The following is a 25,914-nucleotide window of genomic DNA, read 5'->3' as shown; positions in this document are numbered from 1 at the left end:
GTCGGAGTTGTCGTCGACAAAAAGGCCTATCAAGAAGGTGGCTGTGCCGGGTTCCTGACTAGCCGCTGCAGCAGGAAGTTGGCAATATATTTGACTCAGTGCAAGCGGAAGCGCGACAGAGGCATAGCTCTGTCTGTCTGTCTGTCTGCCTGCCGACTCTGTCTGCCCAATCGCTTTGACTCTCTGTCTTCCCTACCCCACTCTCTCTCTCTCTCTCTGTGCCTTTCTCTCTCCCAGTTCCCTGTTGACAATGTCTGGCGGCGGCAATTGTCGGAAAATGTCGCCTCTGCTCGAAGACGAACGTCGTGGCAGCCGCATGCAACGAACTGGAAGCAATGAAGGCTAAGTTGTTGTCGAAGTTCGTTTCGGGCAAAATCGCGCTGATAAGCCAGCAACTAAGTAGCAGCCGAGGCTGCAGGAGTCGAAGGAGTCGCAGGAGTCGGCGGAGTCGACGGAGGCACTGCCTCAAGTGCAACACGGCGAAAGCCGCAAAGCCAAAGGCAAGCGCTGCAACTGAAGCCCACTTGTAGTGCGCTCCTTTTGGGGTGATAAATTTTGTCAACTTCCAAATATGCCGAGTGACATATTTAGTTGTGCTATTAGAAAACCGAGACATATTAAATGAAAAACAAAAACACGAAAGTTGCCCGTGCAGACATGCATGCATGTATATGGCACATGTCTGGCATATTTTCCGCTCAAATATATGTCCATTCACTGCTACCGAGCATATGTTAATCTATTACGTTGATTTGAGTTCATTTCACTTACCAAAACTGTATTTTTTTGATATTTATTTCACCGAATTTATTTCACCAACTTATTTGCACACATTAAAGAAAACTAGAGATGATATTTGCACGCGTTCATTTAATCGATCAAAAGTATCGAAAGTGCATGTTTAACAGCGCCAGCTGAGCTTAACAGCAAAACTTAACAGCGTCAGGAAGATCCAAGCTTATTATTAAAGTACGTATGTAAAAACTTTTATGCATTCCTATGCAGACTTTAAAAGCACAACTTAACAGCGCCTGGCAGATCTAAGCTAACAATGTTATGATTTAACAATATCTGTTTAACTGTGCAAATATGTAAAACCCTTTTGTGTGTATTTATGCTGAGCTTAAAAGCAAATCTTAACAGCGTCAGGAAGATACAAGCTTACAATGTAAATCAGAACGACGTGAACTAAAATACGTATGTAAAACTTTTATATATTTATATGCTGACTTTAACAGCAAAACTTAACAGCGCCAGGCAGATCTAAGCTTACAATGTTATGATTTAACGATATCTGTTTAAATATGTGAAACTTAACAGCGCAAGCAAGATCCCAGCATAAAATGTTATGTTTTAACCACTTGAGCCAAAATATGTTTGTTTATGCTTTTTGACCATTTTGTGCATTATATACAAGGTATATGTATTCTTGATCTGTTCGAGTATTTCGAGCAGTAAGCCCAATTACAAGACAATTCTCATATGAAGGGATTCCGCTAATTCCTAACAAAACAAGTTTACTTGTACCACAAGCCAAACATATATGTTGTTTGGTTAGTGCTTGTACACAATTCGATTAGTTTATCGAGATTCGATTGTTATCGCTGTAAATGCCACCTTTTGCAGATTTTAGTTCCCGATACTCTAACCAGAAATTGCCGAAAAACTTGTAGCAAATCAATGCAGCAATGGAAAAGGCGGCCGTGTACAGCACCTACAAAGTGAGGCAACAAAGCCAGCCAACTGCAGTGGCAGTTGCAGTGGCAGTGGCAGCAACGACAGCGTCTGCAATTGAAAAGGGGCCCCAAAAGACAAGGAAGCGGCGCCTGGGAACGGAAAAACAACAAACACATAAAGTCGATAACCCGGTTGGGTGCCACTGGCTACACCCGAAATCCCCAGCCAATGCAGCGTGCATGTGTGTATGTGTGTTTGTGTGTGTGTGTGGCAGCTCCAGCTTTTGCCTTTTGTAACTGCGAGTGGCTCACGGCTCGTGTGCCTCTGCCTCTGCCTGGGCCTGTGCTTCATATTTGCTCTTCTGCTTTGCCTATTTTAGTTTTTAGCCTGCGTTTGCGACTTATGACTTCCCGTGCCACCCACCCACCACCTCAGACCCGGTTCCCGCCACCGCCCCCTCAGGCTTTTTGTTATATTGGACTCGCTGGCTGTTGACATTCACAGCGCTCATTAAACCGCTTTTACATAGACCCAAAAGTTCTGTTTTTTTAGCTGCTTAAACTTTAACTACAATTTACTCAGCTCTACCTCTCTCTCACTCTCTCTCTCCCTCTCTCTCTCTCTCTCTGCTCTTTCATAATAAAATCTGTTGTTATTGCATAATTTTAATGTGTCGTTCTTAATTTAAATGCTTCCGCTGCACACGGCACCAGCCGCCAGCCGTATCCTTGGCAACAACCAAAGATCCCGCCCAAGCCCTAACTTAACCCCAGCTCTCCACCCCCGCACCGTCCCGCAAACGACATAGTTTTTGGTGCTGTCGTCCTGCGGCACGTTTATTCCATTTTCGGTTGCCAAAAAATTGTCTATTAGTTGGGCCCGAATGAACATTCCATGATAATGGCATATGACAAGCGCCACATGCGGCTGCAATCGAGCTGCAAGGAAGCGGCTTGTGTCCTGCAACATCTCCGACACCAACGACACCAGCGACACCTCGGGGCGTATGCGCAATGCTTATTAATTTAAAATTTACGTTGGTTGCATTTAGGCCCGAGTCGGGGCCTGCCAACGCCACCAAAGGCTACGACGGTGTTTAATACACGTACAAGTTAATTAATTGTTGCCCAGAACCAAGAGTATTTCATGCACATGTGTGTGCACGTCCGTGCGTGTGTCGGTGTGTGTGTGTGTGTGTGTGTGTGTGTGGCGTATATGCTGTGTCACTTATGTAAATATTCAAACACCGCAGCGGAGACAAACGCCCCCTAAAGTTGAAAGCCAACACACTGTGAAGAAGACAACACACTAAAAAAAAAATATAAAAACAAGAAAGCAAAGCCAGTCGAAAGCTGCACGACTATGAGATGCCCTGTAAGTTGGGCAAGATTGAGAAGCAGATCGATTTTGTTACAAGTAAACTATTGCACATGATATAAGCTACATTTATTTGAACTATTCGCATCTTACAGGGTATATAATATCCAGGTTAAAGACACTACTCAAACCAGGTGGTTGATTTCACAGAGATCAGCCCTAAGGTTTCGTTGACCTATTCTAACCAATAAAACCATCCTATGCTAGTTTGTCCCTCTCTCTCTCTATCATCTCGTTCTCCCTCTCTCTCTCGTTATCCCTCTCTTTTACTACAGCCGTTTCTCTCTATCTATCTACAACTACCTCTATCTCTCCCTCTTTCTCTTTCCCCTCAAGCTCCCTCTCTCTCTCTCCATTTCTTAGAATTGCCATCTAATTTGATAATAAAGAGAATAAGGTTATGGTTGGTGTCTTGGGTTTTGCTGGTCTTTTCATCTTTTCGTAGCTTATAATTCGCAATGAGTTATAGCTGAAAGATGAGTATAAGGGCTTGCAAGTCAAGATTGCCCTGTTGTTCTTAGTTATTATAGTCGACATTGACCTAGAGAAAACTTCATATATAAATAGAGTTACATTTATGCCTTATAAAGCTCTATATGCTCTGTTGTACCCTTTCTAGCCGCAGTCCAAGTAAAGGGTATAGAAACAAGAGCGAAGCAAGCGCCAAAGGCGCAACAACATGACCGGGACACACGCACACACATGAAAAACGAATACAGATGTGTGTGTGTGTGTGTGTGTGTGTGTGTGTTTGATGGGGGGCTGGCGTGCGGCATGTGTGAACTTTTTAACCAAACTCGTGCCAAAGTCAACAAAACAGCGAACAAGGAGCCAGCACAGCTGCTGGTAGCCACTTGGACAAGTGCAGGACATTAAATGCAATGCAAAAGTGTAGAAAAGGCGGACAGTCCAGAAAGACGGGCTAACAGACAGACTGGCAGCGAGTCGGCGAGTCGGCGAGTCAGCGAGGCGAGCATCTATCAAAGCGAAGATGCGCTTGCCCACAGCCTTAGGATAATCACATTCAAAAGGAAAATGAAGCGAGCTGCAAAAACATGACCAAAGATTGGCAGCAGCAGCAGACAGCAGCTACGGCCAAAGAGGGGTGGGCTGAAGGTGAAGAGGGTAGGGTAGGGGAGGGGAGGGGCAGGGAAGAGTTCGGGCAGTGCAAACAGGAAACGTGCAACAAGAAAAAAGTCTTGCTGATGATGTGCCGCAGTTGGAAGGTGGGAGGATGCATGCATCACCTAAGTGAACTTTTGACTGATGGACTCACCGAGTCGTTGACTGACTTGCTGACTGATTGACTGACTGACTGATTGACTGACTGACTGACTGACAGACGTACCGACTGTCTGACAGTCGTTCACTTATTTTATTGACAATTTTTTGCAGCATTTCAATTTTAACGAAGCTTGCGGCAAATTGTTGTTAACTGGCTGCCAGCTTTGCCCTCGACTGCATAAATTAATCAGGAAATCGACAGCGCCAACCGCCTACCCACCGGCCCCTCCCCCTACAGCACACCTTCAGTGTCTTTTAGTCCGTCTCTAATTTTTTTTTTTTTTTTTGTCACCTGTCTGCATCCTGAAGTGCTTAGTCGCACAAACGCCCAGGATATTTCAGCAATTTTTTAGACGCAAGGATTTTTTTTTTTTTTTGTGCTTTCTTTTTTCTTTCTAAAAATCACGCAAATATTTTCATCATCGTTTCGTTTCCTGATTGAGTTCCTAGCGCACGTTAAACCGTTTCCGTTTGGCCCGAACCAATAGAAATTCCATAAATGACAATTTTAACCCTCGAAATAAATCTAATACCATTTCTAACTGGCTGCCATTTGGCCGAGCGTCATCAGCAATGTGCAGTTTTAGCTGAATCAAACCAGATAACTGGAATTTCACAAAACTGAATTAGCCTAACGCAAGACGAAAATGCTAATATAGTCCTAAGGCAAACTTTCACTAAGTAGTTGCCTAGCCTTAATACCCTTGCTTACATTTGCCTTACGCTTTTATGATATGTCCAGTTCGTGAATGATGAAAATATCTCTATGCAAGGACCTACACTTCGATCAATCGAAATTCCTATGCCAGTTAGATGATATAGTGGTCCGATGTTGATAAGATATTGCATATGTGTAGAGAGAGCATAGTGAAACTTATAAATGTCGAGCTTGGACGAGATATGCCTATAAGCTAAACAGTTTTTCCCTGCAAGAACCTACTTCCCATAGCAGTTCCGGCAAATGCACTGCCTGCAACAGAAAGATAGCTTTGAAACTGAGAGACTGGTTCAGACTAGAAACAGACAAACGGACAGACGGACGGACATGGCTACATTAACTCGGCTATTGACGCTGATTTAGAATATATACCTTATGGGGTCGGAGATGCTTTCCTCTGCCTGTTACAATACGCAATATCTAGAATTTGTATAACAAAAGCTTTTGGCTGGGCTCTGCGTCATAAACAACTCAAGCATTTCCTTGAAAATCGAAGGTATTTTTGTACTTCAACTAAAAAGCAGCCTGTTGTGACTACTAAACTCTAAGTCCTTCAATTGGCAACTAACTTTTTGAACGATGGATCGTTTAAGAAGTTAATGACAAACGGAAATGAGGGCGGCCACGTAAATATATGTAAATAATGAAAAACAGTCTCAATTTTCGTTTGCATGACAAAAAGCAGCAAAACGACAAACAAACAAATGAATAAAACAAAATCAAAGGGCGAACGCGATTCGGGTAAATCGAGAGAATGCATATTTATTTGTCCAAAGTATCTGTATCTGCGGTTGCAGCGCGTATCTGTATCTGTAACTGAGTCTAGCTGCGCGACTTTATCGCTAAGCGGCATCGAAATGTGAGCGATATGTGAATAGATTTTCCATTTGCCTGCTGCTGCTGTTTTGTCTTTTTGTTTTGTTTTTGTTCTTCACTTTTTGTTGCTTGTTGCATGAGTAATGGGCGTCTGTTTGCCGCTGCAGATGCAAATGTATCTGCGTATCTGAGCGCATATATAAATAGTATTTCAGTTGAACGCGCAGCCAAAATAGCAAAGGCGCGTAGCCTTTTTCGCCTTTTTGCCGTTTTGCCTACGGCAATGCGCCTGCCTTCGGCGTATTGTATTTCAAAAAATTGTCGTTTCAAATTGACACAAATCTGCGGCACAAGTAACCCCCAGCCACCCTCCCCCCGCCCCTCTCCGCAAGAGGTGAGACAAAAGCAGAGGAGCATAGATTTATTAACATATATGCCAAAGTTTGAATACTCTACTAGAATTGTTAGAGAAGTAGCATATACAATTTTCCTCTCATATATCTATATGTTTGCCTATCTTGAATATATTTATAAATGTGATGAAGATTGAATATCCTGCAAGACATGTTGAAGAAGTAGGACATAGGATTATCCTTTTTGAAATGTCGCAAATATATATAGATACAAAATATTGTATTCCGATGTTTTTAATACTTTGCGAAGGTGTAAAGTTTGCTAAAGAAGCGAATAATAATAATAATAATAATTCATTTTTCAACATGCAATAACAGGATATATGATATGAAAGATATTTAATATATGGCATAAGATATTGCAGTGCGATTCAAATAAGCACAATTGCCTAAGTTAACTGCAGCTTTATAGTTCTACAAGTCCTGGATTTTAAAATTTGCATAAAGTAAGTTAAGAAATCAACTGCCAAATAATTATTTCTGTATGATATTGTAGTCGGAGGCAAAACGTTTTCGAGAGCTTGCTTGATCTTAATCCCAACAAACGAACATAAACTGTAAGCTAAAATCTAGGCCAATAATTTCCATGTCTGCTAAACGATATAGTTATCGATAGCTTATAGCTTTTGGCCTAATAGTAATTGGATACGATTTGGCAGCTGATGCTGATGACTGTAAATTAAAAGTACCCTTTTGGAAAGGGTATTGAAAGCTGGCGAGCATGAGTTTTGACTCTGCGTATTATTCGTTTGAATTGGGCGAATGTCTGTCGTTTTGTCGCACTGTCTGACTCGAACTCGGCAGCATTGTCGTCGTCGTTGTCGTTGTCGTCGAGTGTTTTCCATGCGATAGCAGCAAATATATTTTCAATGCATACAAAATTACTTCCAGTAAACTGCTTGCGAAATTAAAATTAAATTACGCAGCCGGCTTGGGGTAGGTGGGTGGTAGGGGTTGGGTTTTTTGAAAAGTTCATTAAGTTATATATGTGTTATGTGCAGCGTGGTAGTTGACACGAAAATGACACAAAGAGGCGCCTCGGCACCTATGCGAGATAGTCGAAGGCGGTCGGAGTAGTGGGTCGGCATACTTAGGCACATCATTAAGTAGCCAAGACAATCGTGCCAATCATTAAAAATCTGGGAGCTCGAGCGCACTGCAATGCGGATGCCCGTCGTCTCTCTCTCTCTCTGTGTCATCTCTCGGCAGTTATCAACACGTACGTCGCCGACCTGTCTAAGGCAGGCACCCAAACTATTGCAGTTAGACTTTAGAAACCGGCGCATGTTTATAGACGCCCTAGATTAGGTCTTTGTCAGCATATTTTTCGAGTGTCTACTGTGTGTGGGAGATGCCACTGCGTGTCTCTCTCTCTGTGTGTGTGTGTGTGTGTGCTCGAGTGGCGATAGCTGGTGGAAAAGAAATCCAAAAGCATAAGCTCTGGCGCGAGTGGTTGCCACTTGAGCAGCGAGCCTCGGCTGAGCCGCTTGTTCCGGCTGCCCCAAGAGACTCAACTGGATGCACTAGAGCAGCAGCTGCAGCTAAAACCAAATCGCAGGCAATGTCTAAGACTCAAACAGCAGAAGTTACGGGCACAACAACTTCTAGGCGGATGCCCGATTGCATGATCGCAGTCTGTGGCAGTTGTTATTGGTGTGAAGTGGGAAGTGCGGGTGCTTAAATGCTGTAAAAGGCATAATTGTCGCATAAACGGTTGCAAACGGGTCTTATTCGATATAACCGATTCATAACCGTTTCACTGGCAATACATAAAATACATTTCACATATAAAAATCCATTTAACAGCCATTTTGCCCACTTAATATTTCCGTTTCATAACCGTTTCACAAATATGTATTAGATAAACATTTCAAAAAGTGTAAGAAAACTATTTTGAAAACATTTTGTACTCGTCTAAACCAATTTATAACTATTGCATAACCGTTTAATAACCGATTCGTAGCTGTAACCGTTTCGATGCGAATTATTAGCGGCTCCACATATCGTTAACCAACACTGTGCCACAATAATGCTGCACTTTCTGAGCTAAACGAACATTTGCGGGCAAGTCTTTAATTTAAAACAAGATATTTCAGACTTTGGCTAATTTACCAAGCCAACCAACCAGCGTATGCCAAAAAGCAAAAATACAATAAAAACAACAGCAAGAAAAAAAAAACAACAAAAAAAACAATAAAAATTAAAAAAGATTGAAGACACACAGCAAATGGGCAAAGATAACAAAAGGGCAGCAGGGGGGCAAAGACACACACACACACACACACACACACTCACACACACGTGTTCGCCAAATTTCAAGTTGGGGCCCAACGATTGAAGAAGCCATTTGAAAATTTGAAAATTTTTTTGGCACAGGTACAAAAAACCTGAAATCAAAATAAAAAATAAAAACGAGGAAAAAAACAAAAAGAGACAAACCAAAGACCGCATTGACTCTTCAACTATTGCGGCATATATGCGCTGGCAAGCGAGTGTGTGTGCTGGTGTGTGTGTGTGTATGTGTGTAGATATGCGCTATAGGTTATAATATGTTAGCGTAATGCCGAGTGCCATTCTGATGATGGGCGGAGCCAACAATTTCGCTAAACAAAAACACAAAAACGGCGACAACAACACAAAAAGGCAATGCGGCTGACTGTATGCAAGTGTGTGTGTGTGTGTGTGTGTGTGTGTGTGTGTGTGTGTGTGTGTGTGTGTGTGCACTGCGGCGGCGGATGTGTTGGCGGCAGCAGACTGCAACACTCCAAGTTGGCCAAGCCGAGCATCAAAAGGCATCTTGCTGTCGTTTCTTTTTTGGCCAACATTTCGAGTGGTCCGTTTTTTTTTTTTTCTGGGTCCGACAGCAAATTTGGTTAATATGAGGCAAAGTGAAGCCGCCTTTTGATTAGCCTAATGAAACTATGCAGCATATAATGGTTGCCCCTTGAACTAAAACCAGCTCCCCCCCCCCCCGCCCCCCCACCAACCCCCTGGCCTACGGTTGCCCCGCCGCTGTGCAACTGCGGCCAATTGATGTCGAATTACGTCGCGGCAGCAGCAAATCTCAAGCATTTCATCAATTACAATTTCAATTTAAAAAAAAAAAAAACAAAAACAAAAACCCGATTGTCGTTCATTGTGTTCGATCGTCAAATAAACAACAACTCAACTGAATAATGAATCAATTTGTTGGCTCATTTAAATTGCGCTACGAATACATAAATCTATATCTATATGTATATATTTATCTATCTCTCTATATATGTATATATATATATTGGGCAAATCAGCCGCACGAATTTCGTGTAAATTGAATTGGGCCAGTTTGAAAATTTAACAAAATATTGAACAATGCATTAGATCAATGAATATCCAATTTATCTGTTTTCTATTAATAACCCATTTATCTATTTTTAAAACGAATCAAAGTTGAAATTTTTAAATGAAGCAAAAATATTTTGAATAATTAGAAAATTGTTCTTAAATTTGTTTTTCAAAACTTCAAATCTGTAGAAAACCCTGCCTAATATTTATTATTATTAAATATGAACATATTACAAATAAAATGGTAAATAATAAATAAATTATTTTTAATATTAATAAATATTAATCAAGCTGGTTATTTTATAAGATAATTCAATTTGTATGCAAAGACTCTAATATATATTCTAATGCATCTTTTTCTTATTATTTACCTTTGGGTTTCAATAAAATGCATTTCTATCCAACCGGAAACGCTGGAAATCTTTTTAACTTTCACCCACAGCAAAACGAGCGTTTTCTATATCTAGACCCAAGATATATATTTGCATTGATCTGAAAGTCGACTCATTGTGGGCAGCTCGTTAGCACAGAACTGTGAGCCAATGTGAAATATATAACCAAATAAATGCTAATTGCCGTCGGGCATTGCCAAACCTAACGTGGCTTAACTAATTTCCGAGCTTTGCTCGAGATGTGGGCCAAGACTTACCTGGACTGGTCTGCCAGCTGAGGCCGCCAATGAACATTTTGCTACAATAAAAAGCATAAAAAAAACGTATGCATTAGACAAAGATGGTATTGGCAATATATTTACGTAAATGGAGCATGCTCTAAGTGTAGAACTACAAAAGATTGTTGTTTATGTAATAGATGGACCGAAAATAAAGAGAAAAACTATCCTCAGCATGCCGAAGATTAAATGCTCTTCAACACGGACTTTAAAGGTGACTTTATACAAAAGCTTGCTTTTCGATCGATGTTACCGTTTATATATATATATATAGTTGTCCGATGTAATACGTATTTGTATCTTGAAACACTGAAAAGTATTTCATATAAGAAATCAATTTTCGACGCACGCTTTTATAATCTCTATAAGACATAATGCTCCGATGTTAATAGGACTCTGTTCTTTTATAAGGAGCCAAGTAAAACCAGTTAATTCCAGGCTTTGTCAAGATAACTTGCAAGTGTATGTTTAGTGTATCTCTATTTAGTACTCCGAACTTGACAGCATTTCTTGTTCATAAAAGAAAATAATATTATACAGATCTCTCTTACCGCAGCTATATGATATAGTTGAGCGATTCGTCCGATTCATGGCGAAAACTTAGAAATTGGTTTGCATATAAATATATGCCATAGATATAGATATATTTTCTTCACATATACTATATTCTTTATAGATGTCTTCTTTTTGAAGCGTTACATTCTGCTTGACAAAACGATCATACCCTTTACGCTATGCTTAACAAAAACCAACAGCAAATAGTCTGAGTTATATCTTATATCAATGATGTCTCTTAGCCATTGTATCAACTGCAACATCATCATGATCATTGTTATAAAGATGATGATGATGATGATGATGATGGGCATCTTCGCGAGGCGGCCGCAGCGAAGGTGGCTGCTGACTGTTGTCTTCGTCATTATTTAAATCATAGAAAATAAGCCGCTTTCCCGGCATTGTTTTCATGCTGGAAAATCTCCCAGAGCCAGCCAAAAGCGACGGCGGCTTAACAAAAAAAAAAAAATGAAAACGTGTAGAAACAAAAGCAAAGGCGGCGACTGCAACTGCAACAACCACGACGACGACGACGACGACGACAATGATTATGAAAACTTCAACAAACTGCAAAAGAGCGCAACAGTGGCAACAATGTTGCAAGGGGAACAGCAGCTGGGAGAGAAGGGATTGTGGGGGGGGGGGCAGTGTGGGTGGCGTGGCAACTGGGCAGTGGGTGGCGCGACACGAAAACGAATGTAAAACACACACAAAAATGCATAGAAACACAAATTGCAATGAAAAGCAAAATAAAACAAGAGAGAGAATGTGAGCGAAAGAGAGAGAGCGTGTGACAGAGAGACAGAGAGCGAGAGAGCGCATGCAACTAAATGAAAATGTTAATAAAATGTGCAGCAACAACAACAACAACAACAGCAAAGTAAGCTAAAAGAAAAACTAAACCAGCGAACGGAAGAAGCGTCAACAACAGCGTCAGGAAAAGGGGGGCAACTAGTGTGTGCCAGGGGGCGGGGGGGGGGGTAACTATGCCTGTCTCTGTCTGTGTGTGTATGAGAGATGGGGGAGGGGGGGTGCAGGACAGTAACAACCTTTTCTTTTTTTTTTTGTGTGCATTGCAACCACTTTAAATGACTTGGATGATGGCCAGTGGAATTGGGTCTAAAGCATTTGCTGTTTGCATGCCGCACAATTTGTCATTAATCAGTCTTTCGCAATACTTTTCCCTGATTTTCCTTTTTTTATGGTTTTTCCAAAAGAATAACACTTCTAACAGCCAGCCGTCCATCCTTCAACTGACAATTGCATATTGAAAGCACATTAAAAGCAAACATTAGCTAACATTCGTCAGCATAGGAAATGTTGTGGGCCTTCTGGAGAGAAGTTGCAGCAGATTTTCCAGCTGAGAGACAATTTGGCACATGTTTAATATGGTTCTTATAGAGCTCATACCTTCTGAGAACTTAACAGAAGAGTCTTTGTGTGCAAGATGCAACCCAATGTGTGTATGTTTATGCCCCTCGATTTGTTCAAGATACAAGCTAATGCCTCGCCTTAAAGTTCGCCGATTTTCCTCATTAAAAACCCTTTATATAAGAAATTTATATTTCATATATTTCACCATTAACAAAAAGTCTAATTTCTTGAGAATCGATAGAGCCTGGACAGACTTATAGAGAAAATTGCACCCATGTCCATATCTACGACTGCATATATCCGAATTTATATGAAATTTCTATATATATATTCTTGGCTAGCATTAATAGCATAATCGATTTGTTCATCTGTCCGTCTGCCCCTCTCTCCTTCCGCATGTACAAACGCGTCCATCTCAGAACTTATAAGAACTAGAGACTTTCAAATCGAATCGAATGTAGGTCCTCTTTGTTTGCGATAATCGATAACTTGCCCCTGTTTCCAAGCAATCGATTAAATAGATACCGATAGCCTTTTTTTTGGAGGAAATCTCCTAGATTTGAAGAGCTAATCTCACCAAATTTGATATGTAGCTTCTAGAATAGTACATTCAAATCGAGTATCTTTTTATTTTGTACCCACTGCGCCCTTTCTGCCGTCCAGGGCATTTCCCAGTCGGGCATTCCCGACCCGAGCACTCTTGTTCTTTTATATAAATATTCAAAAAACTTCACAAAATTTGTCATTTAACTGCAAGCGTTACAGCCTGAGGCAGACTTATTCAGGCGGCGTTTCAAATTTGATGGCGATTTGTGTTTTGTGCAAAAGAACCAAAAAAAAAAATAAAAAGCAAATAACACTCTCGAGCATTGAGATCATCCATCACATTTGATTTGCACTTTGTCGCCCCATGCTGCCCCATTGAAGGCAACATTCAATGGCGATGACTCTTTCGCTCTGTGTTTGTGCAACGTCGCCACGTCGCACTGATCCGCAAATATTTGTATTCATTTCATAATTTTTCAGTATTTCTGTCAACGTCTCCATGGCTGAGGGTGTGTTTGTGTGTGTGTGTGTGTGTGTGCGTGGCGTGGGCGAACTGCAGGTAACCTTCGTGCACAGCATGCTGCTCCTCCTCGCGCGCGACATATCCATACAAATCACAAACTCATAGCCATTGCCTGCCCGTTCGCCCCCCCTTTATCCACTGTTGTGGCTGCCCAATTGCGGCTGCACCAAATAAATGCGACCTTGTCCTACACTGGCAATTTCTGTGCGTCTCTGTGTGTGTGTGAGTGTGTGTGTGTGCAGCTCACCGAACGAGCTGCGTGCTCGGAGCTCGCAGCTCGCAGCTCGGAACTCGCGTTCTTTGCCGCGGCGTCCAGCTGCGTGACGCGTAATTGCCGCCTGGCATGGCAACAACAAAAACTAAATACAACAAAAAATTAAAAAGAAACCAAAACCAAATGATTGGCTAGCAGATACCCCGCGTTGACTTAAAAGTTCTACAGTTTTGCCAAACCTCTATCGAAGCCTTCAAAATATATTATTTTATTTTATTTTATTATTTTTCAAGCTCTAAACAAAAATAATACTGAATATAATGATTCAAATTCATAGGTAAAAACTCTTTGTAGGGGTTGTGTTTTCGATAACATTAACAAAACCTTATTTAAATAAGACTATATAAGAATTTTGAGGGTAACATTTTACATTAATTAGGGCTATATTCAATTTTGGGGTGCCACATTTTGACATGAATTTCGACCCAAAAACATGTTGCCAGATTTAAATGCCAAATTAAACTAGAGGCAAAACCATGAATAAAAAACCAAATCTCGTTAAAATCAGTTGAGTTTTGACCGAGTTATGAGAAGGGGAAATTTCAACTTATTGCTATATCCGATTTCTTGACTATATTCGATTTTAGGGTGCCACATTGAGACATGATTTTCGACCAAAAAACATGTTGCCAGATTTAAATGCCAAATTAAACTAGAGGCAAAACCATGAATAAAAAACCAAATCTCGTTGAAATCAGTTGAGTTTTGACCGAGTTATGAGAACGGGAAATTTCAACTTATTACTATATCCGATTTCTTGACTATATTCGATTTTAGGGTGCCACATTGAGACATGATTTTCGACCAAAAAACATGTTGCCAGATTTAAATGCCAAATTAAACTAGAGGCAAAACCATGAATAAAAAACCAAATCTCGTTGAAATCAGTTGAGTTTTGACCGAGTTATGAGAAGGGGAAATTTCAACTTATTACTATATCCGATTTCTTGACTATATTCGATTTTAGGGTGCCACATTAAGACATGATTCTCGACCAAAAAACATGTTGCCAGATTTAAATGCCAAATTAAATTAGAGGCAAAACCATGAATAAAAAACCAAATCGCGTTGAAATCGGTTGAGTTTTGACCGAGTTATGAGAAGGGGAAATTTCAACTTATTACTATATCCGATTTCTTGACTATATTCGATTTTAGGGTGCCACATTTTGACATGAATTTCGGCCAAAAAACATGTTGCCAGATTTTAATGCCAAATTAAAATAGAGGCAAAACCATGAATAAAAAACCAAATCTCGTTAAAATCGGTTGAGTTTTGACCGAGTTATGAGAAGGGGAAATTTCGACCCATGACTATATCCAATTGCGGTGATCAACATTTTATCATGAATTTCGACCAAAAAACATGTTGCCAGATTTAAATGCCAAATTAAACTAGAGGCAAAACCATGAATAAAAAACCAAATCTCGTTGAAATCAGTTGAGTTTTGACCGAGTTATGAGAAGGGGAAATTTCAACTTATTACTATATCCGATTTCTTGGCTATATTCGATTTTAAGGTGCCACATTGAGACATGCTTTTCGACCAAAAAACATGTTGCCAGATTGAAATGCCAAATTAAATTAGAGGCAAAACCATGAATAAAAAACCAAATCTCGTTGAAATCGGTTGAGTTTTGACCGAGTTATGAGAAGGGGAAATTTCAACTTATTACTATATCCGATTTCATGGCTATATTCGATTTTAGGGTGCCACATTTTGACATGAATTTCGGCCAAAAAACATGTTGCCAGATTTTAATGCCAAATTAAACTAGAGGCAAAACCATGAATAAAAAACTAAATCTCGTTAAAATATGTTGAGTTTTGACCGAGTTATGAGAAGGGGAAATTTCGATCCATGACTATATCCAATTTCGGAGATTAACATTTTGATATGAACTTCGACCATAAAACATGTTGCCAGATTTAAATGCCAAATTAAAATAGAGGCAAAACCATGAATAAAAAACCAAATCTCGTTGAAATCGGTTGAGTTTTGACCGAGTTATGAGAACGGGAAATTTCACCTTAATACTATATCCGATTTCTTGACTATATTCGATTTTAGGGTGCCACATTGAGACATGATTTTCGACCAAAAAACACGTTGCCAGATTTAAATGCCAAATTAAAATAGAGGCAAAACCATGAATAAAAAACGAAATCTCGTTAAAATCGGTTGAGTTTTGACCGAGTTATGAGAAGGGGAAATTTCAACTTATTACTATATCCGATTTCTTGACATATTCGATTTTAGGGTGCCACATTGAGACATGATTTTCGACCAAAAAACATGTTGCCAGATTGAAATGCCAAATTAAATTAGAGGCAAAACCATAAATAAAAAACCAAATCTTGTTAAAATCGGTTGAGTTTTGACCGAGTTATGAGAAGGGGAAATTTCGACCCATGACTATATCCAATTTCGGAGATCAACATTTTATCATGAATTTCGACCAAAAAACATGTTGCCAGATTTTAATGCCAGATTAAACTAGAGGCAAAACCATGAATAAAAAACGAAATCTCGTTAAAATCGGTTGAATTTTGACCGAGTTATGAGAAGGGGAAATTTCAACTTATTACTATATCCGATTTCTTGACATATTCGATTTTAGGGTACCACATTGAGACATGATTTTCGACCAAAAAACATGTTGCCAGATTTAAATGCCAAATTAAACTAGAGGCAAAACCATAAATAAAAAACCAAATCTTGTTAAAATCGGTTGAGTTTTGACCGAGTTATGAGAAGGGGAAATTTCGACCCATGACTATATCCAATTTCGGAGATTAACATTTTGACATGAACTTCGACCAAAAAACATGTTGCCAGATTTAAATGCCAAATTAAAATAGAGGCAAAACCATGAATAAAAAACCAAATCTCGTTGAAATCGGTTGAGTTTTGACCGAGTTATGAGAAGGGGAAATTTCAACTTATAACTATATCCGATTTCTTGGCTATATTCGATTTTAGGGTGCCACATTGAGACATGATTTTCGACCAAAAAACATGTTGCCAGATTTAAATGCCAAATTAAACTAGAGGCAAAACCATGAATAAAAAACCAAATCTCGTTAAAATCGGTTGAGTTTTGACCGAGTTATGAGAACGGGAAATTTCACCTTATTACTATATCCGATTTCTTGACTATATTCGATTTTAGGGTGCCACATTGAGACATGATTTTCGACCAAAAAACATGTTGCCAGATTTAAATGCCAAATTAAACTAGAGGCAAAACCATGAATAAAAAACCAAATCTCGTTAAAATCGGTTGAGTTTTGACCGAGTTATGAGAACGGGAAATTTCACCTTATTACTATATCCGATTTCTTGACATATTCGATTTTAGGGTACCACATTGAGACATGATTTTCGACCAAAAAACATGTTGCCAGATTTAAATGCCAAATTAAACTAGAGGCAAAACCATAAATAAAAAACCAAATCTTGTTAAAATCGGTTGAGTTTTGACCGAGTTATGAGAAGGGGAAATTTCGACCCATGACTATATCCAATTTCGGAGATTAACATTTTGACATGAACTTCGACCAAAAAACATGTTGCCAGATTTAAATGCCAAATTAAAATAGAGGCAAAACCATGAATAAAAAACCAAATCTCGTTGAAATCGGTTGAGTTTTGACCGAGTTATGAGAAGGGGAAATTTCAACTTATAACTATATCCGATTTCTTGGCTATATTCGATTTTAGGGTGCCACATTGAGACAGGATTTTCGACCAAAAAACATGTTGCCAGATTTAAATGCCAAATTAAACTAGAGGCAAAACCATAAATAAAAAACCAAATCTTGTTAAAATCGGTTGAGTTTTGACCGAGTTATGAGAAGGGGAAATTTCGACCCATGACTATATCCAATTTCGGAGATTAACATTTTGACATGAACTTCGACCAAAAAACATGTTGCCAGATTTAAATGCCAAATTAAAATAGAGGCAAAACCATGAATAAAAAACCAAATCTCGTTGAAATCGGTTGAGTTTTGACCGAGTTATGAGAAGGGGAAATTTCAACTTATAACTATATCCGATTTCTTGGCTATATTCGATTTTAGGGTGCCACATTGAGACATGATTTTCGACCAAAAAACATGTTGCCAGATTTGAATGCCAAATTAAACTAGAGGCAAAACCATGAATAAAAAACCAAATCTCGTTAAAATCGGTTGAGTTTTGACCGAGTTATGAGAACGGGAAATTTCACCATATTACTATATCCGATTTCTTGACTATATTCGATTTTAGGGTGCCACATTGAGACATGATTTTCGACCAAAAAACATGTTGCCAGATTTAAATGCCAAATTAAAATAGAGGCAAAACCATGAATAAAAAACGAAATCTTGTTAAAATCGGTTGAGTTTTGACCGAGTTATGAGAAGGGGAAATTTCAACTTATTACTATATCCGATTTCTTGGCTATATTCGATTTTAGGGTGACACATTGAGACATGATTTTCGACCAAAAAACATGTTGCCAGATTTAAATGCCAAATTAAACTAGAGGCAAAACCATAAATAAAAAACCAAATCTTGTTAAAATCGGTTGAGTTTTGACCGAGTTATGAGAAGGGGAAATTTCGACCCATGACTATATCCAATTTCGGAGATTAACATTTTGACATGAACTTCGACCAAAAAACATGTTGCCAGATTTAAATACCAAATTAAAATAGAGGCAAAACCATGAATAAAAAACCAAATCTCGTTGAAATCGGTTGAGTTTTGACCGAGTTATGAGAAGGGGAAATTTCAACTTATAACTATATCCGATTTCTTGGCTATATTCGATTTTAGGGTGCCACATTGAGACATGATTTTCGACCAAAAAACATGTTGCCAGATTTAAATGCCAAATTAAACTAGAGGCAAAACCATGAATAAAAAACCAAATCTCGTTAAAATCGGTTGAGTTTTGACCGAGTTATGAGAACGGGAAATTTCACCTTATTACTATATCCGATTTCTTGACTATATTCGATTTTAGGGTGCCACATTGAGACATGATTTTCGACCAAAAAACATGTTGCCAGATTTAAATGCCAAATTAAAATAGAGGCAAAACCATGAATAAAAAACCAAATCTCGTTAAAATCAGTTGAGTTTTGACCGAGTTATGAGAAGGGGAAATTTCAACTTATTACTATATCCGATTTCTTGGCTATATTCGATTTTAGGGTGCCACATTGAGACATGATTTTCGACCAAAAAACATGTTGCCAGATTGAAATGCCAAATTAAATTAGAGGCAAAACCATGAATAAAAAACCAAATCTCGTTAAAATATGTTGAGTTTTGACCGAGTTATGAGAAGGGGAAATTTCGACCCATGACTATATCCAATTTCGGAGATCAACATTTTATCATGAATTTCGACCAAAAAACATGTTGCCAGATTTAATTGCCAAATTAAAATAGAGGCAAAACCATGAATAAAAAACCTAATCTCGTTAAAATCGGTTGAGTTTTGACCGAGTTATGAGAAAGGGAAATTTCACCTTATTACTATATCCGATTTCTTGACTATATTCGATTTTAGGGTGCCACATTGAGCATGATTTTCGACCAAAAAACATGTTGCCAGATTTAAATGCCAAATTAAACTAGAGGCAAAACCATGAATAAAAAACCAAATCTCGTTAAAATCGGTTGAGTTTTGACCGAGTTATGAGAACGGGAAATTTCACCTTATTACTATATCCGATTTCTTGACATATTCGATTTTAGGGTACCACATTGAGACATGATTTTCGACCAAAAAACATGTTGCCAGATTTAAATGCCAAATTAAACTAGAGGCAAAACCATGAATAAAAAACCAAATCTTGTTAAAATCGGTTGAGTTTTGACCGAGTTATGAGAAGGGGAAATTTCGACCCATGACTATATCCAATTTCGGAGATTAACATTTTGACATGAACTTCGACCAAAAAACATGTTGCCAGATTTTAATGCCAAATTAAAATAGAGGCAAAACCATGAATAAAAAACCAAATCTCGTTGAAATCAGTTGAGTTTTGACCGAGTTATGAGAAGGGGAAATTTCAACTTATAACTATATCCGATTTCTTGGCTATATTCGATTTTAGGGTGCCACATTGAGACATGATTTTCGACCATAAAACATGTTGCCAGATTTAAATGCCAAATTAAACTAGAGGCAAAACCATGAATAAAAAACCAAATCTCGTTGAAATCAGTTGAGTTTTGACCGAGTTATGAGAAGGGGAAATTTCAACTTATAACTATATCCGATTTCTTGGCTATATTCGATTTTAGGGTGCCACATTGAGACATGATTTTCGACCATAAAACATGTTGCCAGATTTAAATGCCAAATTAAACTAGAGGCAAACCCATGAATAAAAAACCAAATCTCGTTAAAATCGGTTGAGTTTTGACCGAGTTATGAGAAGGGGAAATTTCAACTTATTACTATATCCGATTTCTTGACTATATTCGATTTTAGGGTGCCACATTGAGACATGATTTTCGACCAAAAAACATGTTGCCAGATTTAAATGCCAAATTAAAATAGAGGCAAAACCATGAATAAAAAACCAAATCTCGTTAAAATCGGTTGAGTTTTGACCGAGTTATGAGAAGGGGAAATTTCAACTTATTACTATATCCGATTTCTTGACTATATTCGATTTTAGGGTGCCACATTGAGACATGATTTTCGACCAAAAAACATGTTGCCAGATTTAAATGCCAAATTAAAATAGAGGCAAAACCATGAATAAAAAACGAAATCTCGTTGAAATCGGTTGAGTTTTGACCGAGTTATGAGAAGGGGAAATTTCAACTTATAACTATATCCGATTTCTTGGCTATATTTGATTTTAGGGTGCCACATTGAAACATGATTTTCGACCAAAAAACATGTTGGCAGATTTAAATGCCAAATTAAACTAGAGGCAAAACCATGAGTAATAAACCAAATCTTGTTAAAATCGGTTGAGTTTTGACCGAGTTATGAGAAGGGGAAATTTCGACCCATGACTATATCCAATTTCGGAGATTAACATTTTGACATGAACTTCGACCAAAAAACATGTTGCCAGATTTAAATGCCAAATTAAAATAGAGGCAAAACCATGAATAAAAAACCAAATCTCGTTGAAATCGGTTGAGTTTTGACCGAGTTATGAGAAGGGGAAATTTCAACTTATAACTATATCCGATTTCTTGGCTATATTCGATTTTAGGGTGCCACATTGAGACATGATTTTCGACCAAAAAACATGTTGCCAGATTTGAATGCCAAATTAAACTAGAGGCAAAACCATGAATAAGAAACCAAATCTCGTTAAAATCGGTTGAGTTTTGACCGAGTTATGAGAACGGGAAATTTCACCATATTACTATATCCGATTTCTTGACTATATTCGATTTTAGGGTGCCACATTGAGACATGATTTTCGACCAAAAAACATGTTGCCAGATTTAAATGCCAAATTAAAATAGAGGCAAAACCATGAATAAAAAACGAAATCTTGTTAAAATCGGTTGAGTTTTGACCGAGTTATGAGAAGGGGAAATTTCAACTTATTACTATATCCGATTTCTTGGCTATATTCGATTTTAGGGTGCCACATTGAGACATGATTTTCGACCAAAAAACATGTTGCCAGATTTAAATGCCAAATTAAACTAGAGGCAAAACCATAAATAAAAAACCAAATCTTGTTAAAATCGGTTGAGTTTTGACCGAGTTATGAGAAGGGGAAATTTCGACCCATGACTATATCCAATTTCGGAGATTAACATTTTGACATGAACTTCGACCAAAAAACATGTTGCCAGATTTAAATACCAAATTAAAATAGAGGCAAAACCATGAATAAAAAACCAAATCTCGTTAAAATCGGTTGAGTTTTGACCGAGTTATGAGAAGGGGAAATTTCAACTTATAACTATATCCGATTTCTTGGCTATATTCGATTTTAGGGTGCCACATTGAGACATGATTTTCGACCAAAAAACATGTTGCCAGATTTAAATGCCAAATTAAACTAGAGGCAAAACCATGAATAAAAAACCAAATCTCGTTAAAATCGGTTGAGTTTTGACCGAGTTATGAGAACGGGAAATTTCACCTTATTACTATATCCGATTTCTTGACTATATTCGATTTTAGGGTGCCACATTGAGACATGATTTTCGACCAAAAAACATGTTGCCAGATTTAAATGCCAAATTAAAATAGAGGCAAAACCATGAATAAAAAACCAAATCTCGTTAAAATCAGTTGAGTTTTGACCGAGTTATGAGAAGGGGAAATTTCAACTTATTACTATATCCGATTTCTTGGCTATATTCGATTTTAGGGTGCCACATTGAGACATGATTTTCGACCAAAAAACATGTTGCCAGATTGAAATGCCAAATTAAATTAGAGGCAAAACCATGAATAAAAAACCAAATCTCGTTAAAATATGTTGAGTTTTGACCGAGTTATGAGAAGGGGAAATTTCGACCCATGACTATATCCAATTTCGGAGATCAACATTTTATCATGAATTTCGACCAAAAAACATGTTGCCAGATTTAATTGCCAAATTAAAATAGAGGCAAAACCATGAATAAAAAACCTAATCTCGTTAAAATCGGTTGAGTTTTGACCGAGTTATGAGAAAGGGAAATTTCACCTTATTACTATATCCGATTTCTTGACTATATTCGATTTTAGGGTGCCACATTGAGCATGATTTTCGACCAAAAAACATGTTGCCAGATTTAAATGCCAAATTAAACTAGAGGCAAAACCACGAATAAAAAACCTAATCTCGTTAAAATCGGTTGAGTTTTGACCGAGTTCTGAGAAGGGGAAATTTCAACTTATAACTATATCCGATTTCTTGGCTATATTCGATTTTAGGGTGCCACATTGAGACATGATTTTCGACCAAAAAACATGTTGCCAGATTTAAATGCCAAATTAAACTAGAGGCAAAACCATGAATAAAAAACCAAATCTTGTTAAAATCGGTTGAGTTTTGACCGAGTTATGAGAAGGGGAAATTTCGACCCATGACTATATCCAATTTCGGAGATTAACATTTTGACATGAACTTCGACCAAAAAACATGTTGCCAGATTTTAATGCCAAATTAAAATAGAGGCAAAACCATGAATAAAAAACCAAATCTCGTTGAAATCAGTTGAGTTTTGACCGAGTTATGAGAAGGGGAAATTTCAACTTATAACTATATCCGATTTCTTGGCTATATTCGATTTTAGGGTGCCACATTGAGACATGATTTTCGACCATAAAACATGTTGCCAGATTTAAATGCCAAATTAAACTAGAGGCAAAACCATGAATAAAAAACCAAATCTCGTTGAAATCAGTTGAGTTTTGACCGAGTTATGAGAAGGGGAAATTTCAACTTATAACTATATCCGATTTCTTGGCTATATTCGATTTTAGGGTGCCACATTGAGACATGATTTTCGACCATAAAACATGTTGCCAGATTTAAATGCCAAATTAAACTAGAGGCAAACCCATGAATAAAAAACCAAATCTCGTTAAAATCGGTTGAGTTTTGACCGAGTTATGAGAAGGGGAAATTTCAACTTATTACTATATCCGATTTCTTGACTATATTCGATTTTAGGGTGCCACATTGAGACATGATTTTCGACCAAAAAACATGTTGCCAGATTTAAATGCCAAATTAAAATAGAGGCAAAACCATGAATAAAAAACCAAATCTCGTTAAAATCGGTTGAGTTTTGACCGAGTTATGAGAAGGGGAAATTTCAACTTATTACTATATCCGATTTCTTGACTATATTCGATTTTAGGGTGCCACATTGAGACATGATTTTCGACCAAAAAACATGTTGCCAGATTTAAATGCCAAATTAAAATAGAGGCAAAACCATGAATAAAAAACGAAATCTCGTTGAAATCGGTTGAGTTTTGACCGAGTTATGAGAAGGGGAAATTTCAACTTATAACTATATCCGATTTCTTGGCTATATTTGATTTTAGGGTGCCACATTGAAACATGATTTTCGACCAAAAAACATGTTGCCAGATTTAAATGCCAAATTAAACTAGAGGCAAAACCATGAGTAATAAACCAAATCTTGTTAAAATCGGTTGAGTTTTGACCGAGTTATGAGAAGGGGAAATTTCGACCCATGACTATATCCAATTTCGGAGATCAACATTTTGACATGAATTTCGACCATAAAACATGTTGCCAGATTTAAATGCCAAATTAAAATAGAGGCAAAACCATGAATAAAAAACGAAATCTCGTTAAAATCGGTTGAGTTTTGACCGAGTTATGAGAAAAGGAAATTTTAACTTATTACTATATCCGATTTCTTGACTATATTCGATTTGAGGGTGCCACATTGAGACATGATTTTCGACCAAAAAACATGTTGCCAGATTTTAATGCCAAATTAAAATAGAGGCAAAACCATGAATAAAAAACCAAATCTCGTTGAAATCGGTTGAGTTTTGACCGAGTTATGAGAAGGGGAAATTTCAACTTATAACTATATCCGATTTCTTGGCTATATTCGATTTTAGGGTGCCATATTGAGACATGATTTTCGACCAAAAAACATGTTGCCAGATTTAAACGCCAAATTAAACTAGGGGCAAAACAATATAAAAAAACTAAATCTCGTTTAAATCAGTTTAGTTTTGACCGAGTTATGAGAAGGGGAAATTTCAACTTATAACTATATCCGATTTCTTGGCTATATTCGATTTTAGGGTGCCACATTGAGCATGATTTTCGACCAAAAAACATGTTGCCAGATTTAAATGCCAAATTAAACTAGAGGCAAAACCACGAATAAAAAACGTAATCTCGTTAAAATCGGTTGAGTTTTGACCGAGTTCTGAGAAGGGGAAATTTCAACTTATTACTATATCTGATTTCTTGGCTATATTCAATTTTAGGACATGATTTTCGACCAAAAAACATGTTGCCAGATTTAAATGGCAAATTAAAATAGAGGCGAAATCATGAATAAAAAACCAAATCTCGTTAAAATCGGTTGAGTTTTGACCGAGTTCTGAGATAGGGAAATTTGGATGCATGTCTCAATGAGAATTTCGAGGTTTACATTTTTATACGAATTTGGTCGAGCCACTGACTTTGTTTTTGGCGGCTTGCAGCGTAAATGATTTAAAGCAACTGCGCGAAAATGGATAAGAATATAATATGTCAAAGATTACGCATACGCCGCGTGCGCCGCAACAAAAATCGCAGTCAATGTGTTGATTGTATTGTTGCCTATCTGGCTGGCTGGCTGGCTGTTTTTATCCCCGCGGGCAATGCCGGGCGACAACAACAACAATAATAAAAAAAAAACAAGAACTGTGGGAGCATCAAGCACGACAACAACTTTGATGACGAGTGCTTTGTCTCTTGGGCGACGTCGATGGCTTCTAGTTTTTGCAGCTATTTACAGATTTCCCACAAGTCCGCAAACATAACACACAACACGTCTCGAGTGTGTGCGTGTGTGTGTTGGTGTGTTGGTGTGGGTGTTGTGAATGTGTTTATGTGCGTGCTAAGCTGGCAGTCATAAACAAGTCAACGCAACATGTCCGATTAGTAGTGCAACCACCGACTGACATTTGTCAACGCTGACGTCGCAGCAGCGGCAGATAGTCTAACGCGTGGTTGGCGGGCGGCGGGTGGTGGTCGACTGGGCGAACGGTTGCCACGCCTCTTGGTGGCCCTCCAGGGCTGAATGCCTCGGTCACATTTGCTTGCATTACGAAATAATTGTAAAGCGCACGTCACTTTTCTATAGGCCTGCAAACGAACCAGAGCCAGATCCCCAAGCCCAAGCACGGGCCACGCACCCAACCACCCAACCACCCACACATGCACACACACACGCACAGTTGCACACACACTCGCACACCTACTTGTGCCATTCATGCGCAAGTCGTCGCCCATTCACTGCCGCCTCGCACTCTCTCTCTCTCTCTCTCGTTCTCTCTTTCTCTCTATCTGGCTGTGACTTTGGCTCTGGCCCGGCTTTGGCTCTGAGCTCTCGGTTTGAGTTCTGGGCTTTGCTCTTTATAAAGCGTACCGCCCGCCCGACACTTCCCTTCTCTTCCGCGCCTCCACGAACGCCGCCGTTTGCCGCTTGTTTGCCATTCAAAATCCGTTCAGACTTTCTATGCGCATAGAAAATTTTGTTGCCCTCTCGCTTGCACACACACACACCTATTCACCCCCCCCCCCCCCCCTCTCCTGCATAACCCTGTGCCACTCACGCTGTGTTCCCTGCACTAGTTGACGTTTTTCTATTGTGGCTTCATTGTTGAATAGAAAAAT

General features: G+C 38.6%; 1 protein-coding gene across 6 annotated transcripts in view; it reads right to left on the bottom strand.

Moving 5' to 3' along the window:
* Positions 1-25,914, bottom strand: part of Rbp6 (RNA-binding protein 6) — a 212,987-nt gene that overhangs the window by 173,477 nt on the left and 13,596 nt on the right. For 5 of the 6 annotated variants that reach the window (XM_070207948.1, XM_015175638.3, XM_015175639.3 and 2 more), the window contains exon 2: positions 10,259-10,299. In XM_070207948.1, the coding sequence (XP_070064049.1) occupies positions 10,259-10,299 (41 nt within the window). Of the gene's footprint in view, positions 1-771; positions 891-10,258; positions 10,300-25,914 lie in introns of those variants that run through there. The other variant, XM_032434389.2, reaches the window with a different exon arrangement.

The sequence above is a fragment of the Drosophila virilis genome, chromosome 3 (genome assembly GCF_030788295.1).
Source record: "Drosophila virilis strain 15010-1051.87 chromosome 3, Dvir_AGI_RSII-ME, whole genome shotgun sequence".
NCBI classification, from domain to species: domain Eukaryota; kingdom Metazoa; phylum Arthropoda; class Insecta; order Diptera; family Drosophilidae; genus Drosophila; species Drosophila virilis.
Note: the sequence above shows the minus strand (reverse complement) of the source record. Positions and strands in the feature narration are given on the sequence as shown.